Source organism: Thermobia domestica, chromosome 9 (genome assembly GCF_964235325.1).
Source record: "Thermobia domestica chromosome 9, izTheDome1.hap1.1, whole genome shotgun sequence".
Taxonomy (NCBI): domain Eukaryota; kingdom Metazoa; phylum Arthropoda; class Insecta; order Zygentoma; family Lepismatidae; genus Thermobia; species Thermobia domestica.
Genome location: NC_137462.1, coordinates 205432236 through 205434922, shown reverse-complemented (window position 1 = coordinate 205434922; position 2687 = coordinate 205432236). Strand labels below are relative to the sequence as shown.

Here is a 2687-nt window from a genome sequence, read left to right as displayed (position 1 = left end):
TCACTGATGGGTATCATCCCTAGGCTAAATACACCCTTCCTTCAAATATGCAAGAAATCATAGTCAGAGAATACGGAGAGAAACTTCCACAATAAGAACGTGCAAGAAAGGGAGAAAGAAAAGGTAAATAAATAAAATAAATAGTTGCCTTCTATCGAGGAAATAATGGGTCGGAAATACTAATATTTTTAATTGGGTTCTGTATTCCGCCCCAGAGGCGGCCTTAGTAGTATGCGGGGCCCCGGGCGGGGGGTTTGTTAGGCGAAGCCCCCCCCCCGAAGCCAGGAAACATAGGTGAAATTTTTGAGAGGGTAAGGGGTTCTTATGGCATGGGGGTCGATATAACTTACCACATTAATGATTCGGAAACATTTTACATGCATGCAAGATCAACAAACTAGAACACATAATAAAACTATCACTGACTCACGAAGCAGCTGCTTTGACGGTCACAGACGGAAGTCCACTTTTCTGGCTTTTCGCTGTGCAAAATCGTTGATAAGGTCCTCTTAGTCCATTGTTGAGGCAACTTCCTTTTCGATGGACAAAATAGCTAAACCGCACAATCTGCTTTGCGACATTGTTGATCGTAGATAGTTTTTGATAAGTTTCAACTTCGAAAAGCTTCTTTCCGAGCTGGAAACTGTAACAGGAATTGTCAACATAATTCTGTATGCAATAACGATGTTGGGAAATGAATCTCGAATGAGCCAAACGTACTGAAGACACTCTTGGGCGCATTGATGTTATCAGGAAGCATTTCTCGAAAAATCTTCAATTCTGCGCACAAGTCAATTCCATCCAAATCGCGTGAATCTTCTGCGCGTAACATATTGTCCAAATCCATGCAACACTTTAACAAATAATCGTCGTTCAATGACCGCAAACCCTTCAAGTTGTATAGAAATCCAAAGATTGAAGCATACTCTTCCAGTTGTTCGAATCTTTTTTCCATTGAGGTAAGTGGTTGATCCACTATCCATAAGAAATATCCTGTTCTGAAGGACTCCTCCGACTAAGATGTTTCTTCGTCGTTACCCTCATAATCGAATTGTTTTTTCTTGCATCTGACTCTTCGTTCCTTGAATTTCTGAGCTACATTCATTTCGGACGCAATTTCCTTTGCTGCGATCATAGCATCGGAGAATCCGGTTTGCCGGTACTTTTTCAAGAAAGTAACAAGGCCTTTGATTTGCTGTATTGCCACATCGAGCTGCATGTCAGCTGATTGCAAAGTTTTGCTGACAGCAATCACAGCAAATAAAATGTGATACCATATGATTAAGCTCAGAATAAACTCGAAGCTTTCGAGCTCATAATTTGCAAGACATTCGGCTTCACTTTTTACTAGCGGATCATTGGCGGTATCTGCGATAGTCGACAGTGCCTCCCTGACTTCTTTCGTCTGATAACGCAGCGCTTTCACACTTTCCAGGCGGCACTCCCACCGCGTTTCTGAAAGTGATTTTGTAGTCATGAAAGGCACGGTTTCTTCCAAAATTGTCCACCTTTCAGCCGAGGCAGCAAAGCATTTATATATTCTCTGTATGACACCAAAAAACGTCACTGCTTGGGAGTTGCAATTAGCCATGTCTCCTAAAACAAGGTTCAAATTATGGCAGCCACACGGAGTGTAAAATGCTCGACTGTTCATGCGAAGAATGTGCGCTTGAACTCCTTGGTGTTTTCCCTTCATGTTCGCACCCCTGGCCACGGCAATCGGCGATGTCCAGACCGAGGTTCGGCAGTGCGGCAAGAAGAGCTTCAGACAACCCCTTTCCTGTTGCGTTGTCCACATCCAGAAATTCGATGAAGTGCTCCACCACCTTCACTTCCGGATCTGATACGTTCACAAAACGCAATATTATGGACATCTGCTCTTTGTGGCCAACATCAGGCGTGCAGTCAAGGATGACGGCAAAATATTTAGCAAGTTTCACTTTATCAATAATTTTCCCCTTTACTTCTGACGCCATCAGATCGATAAGCTCGTTTTGGATCCTATGCCCGAGGTAATGGTCGTGAGCCTCGTCGTTCTTAATTCGGCGGAGATGTTCTTGCATGGTTGGATCGAATTTGGCCAGCATCTCACCTAAGCCTAAAAACTGACCATTGATCGGCGCATAAAGTTTCTCCGTTCTCCCACAAAATGCGCTGTTGTTTTCGGCAAGGTACTGTACAATCGCTAGAATTTTTGTTAACACTGCGCGCCAATTCTTTTATTTTCTAATTCGTTCTAGCATCATGTTATCTATTGCGCTACCATTGGACATTCTGCGAGCTAATTCCAACCACGCTGTCATGCACTTAACGTGATTTACAGAAACTTAGTGGTGCTGAAGTTTATCGCCAAGATGCTTCCAGTCGCAGCAGCCTTCGTTTGCTAACTGGCCTCTAGTAGCTGTCGTGCCAAACAACTTACAAGGAAAGCAAAATACTCTGTCTCTGATCTTCGAATAACTTAGCCATCGCCTATCCACTGTTTCTCCGTTCGGCATCCTCCGTATAAAGAAATTGTTCGAAAAATGTCTGTTACCTTCGTCCTTTGGGTATTCACAGTAACTTAGCCTGATTGGACCCTTCTCCACTAACATGTCACGCACTTCACTGTTAATATGTTTCCAATTACCTGGATCGTATATGTCCTCGAACAGTGTGCTCGTCGTTTGAAGAGTGTCAGAAGTATG

At 43.4% G+C, this 2687-nt stretch overlaps 1 protein-coding gene across 1 annotated transcript; it reads right to left on the bottom strand.

The window, feature by feature from the left end:
* Positions 1 to 1613: 1613 nt before the first annotated feature.
* Positions 1614 to 2087, bottom strand: LOC145661133 (zinc finger MYM-type protein 1-like). Its single transcript, XM_081726584.1, has one exon. The coding sequence runs from the start codon at positions 2085 to 2087 to the stop codon at positions 1614 to 1616; it is 474 nt and encodes a 157-aa protein (XP_081582710.1).
* Between the last annotated feature and the right edge of the window lie 600 nt (positions 2088 to 2687).

What these genes read in the sequence shown, in the direction of transcription:
- LOC145661133 (XM_081726584.1), bottom strand. Translation starts at nt 2,087, where the DNA reads ATGCTGGCCAAATTCGATCCAACCATGCAAGAACATCTCCGCCGAATT.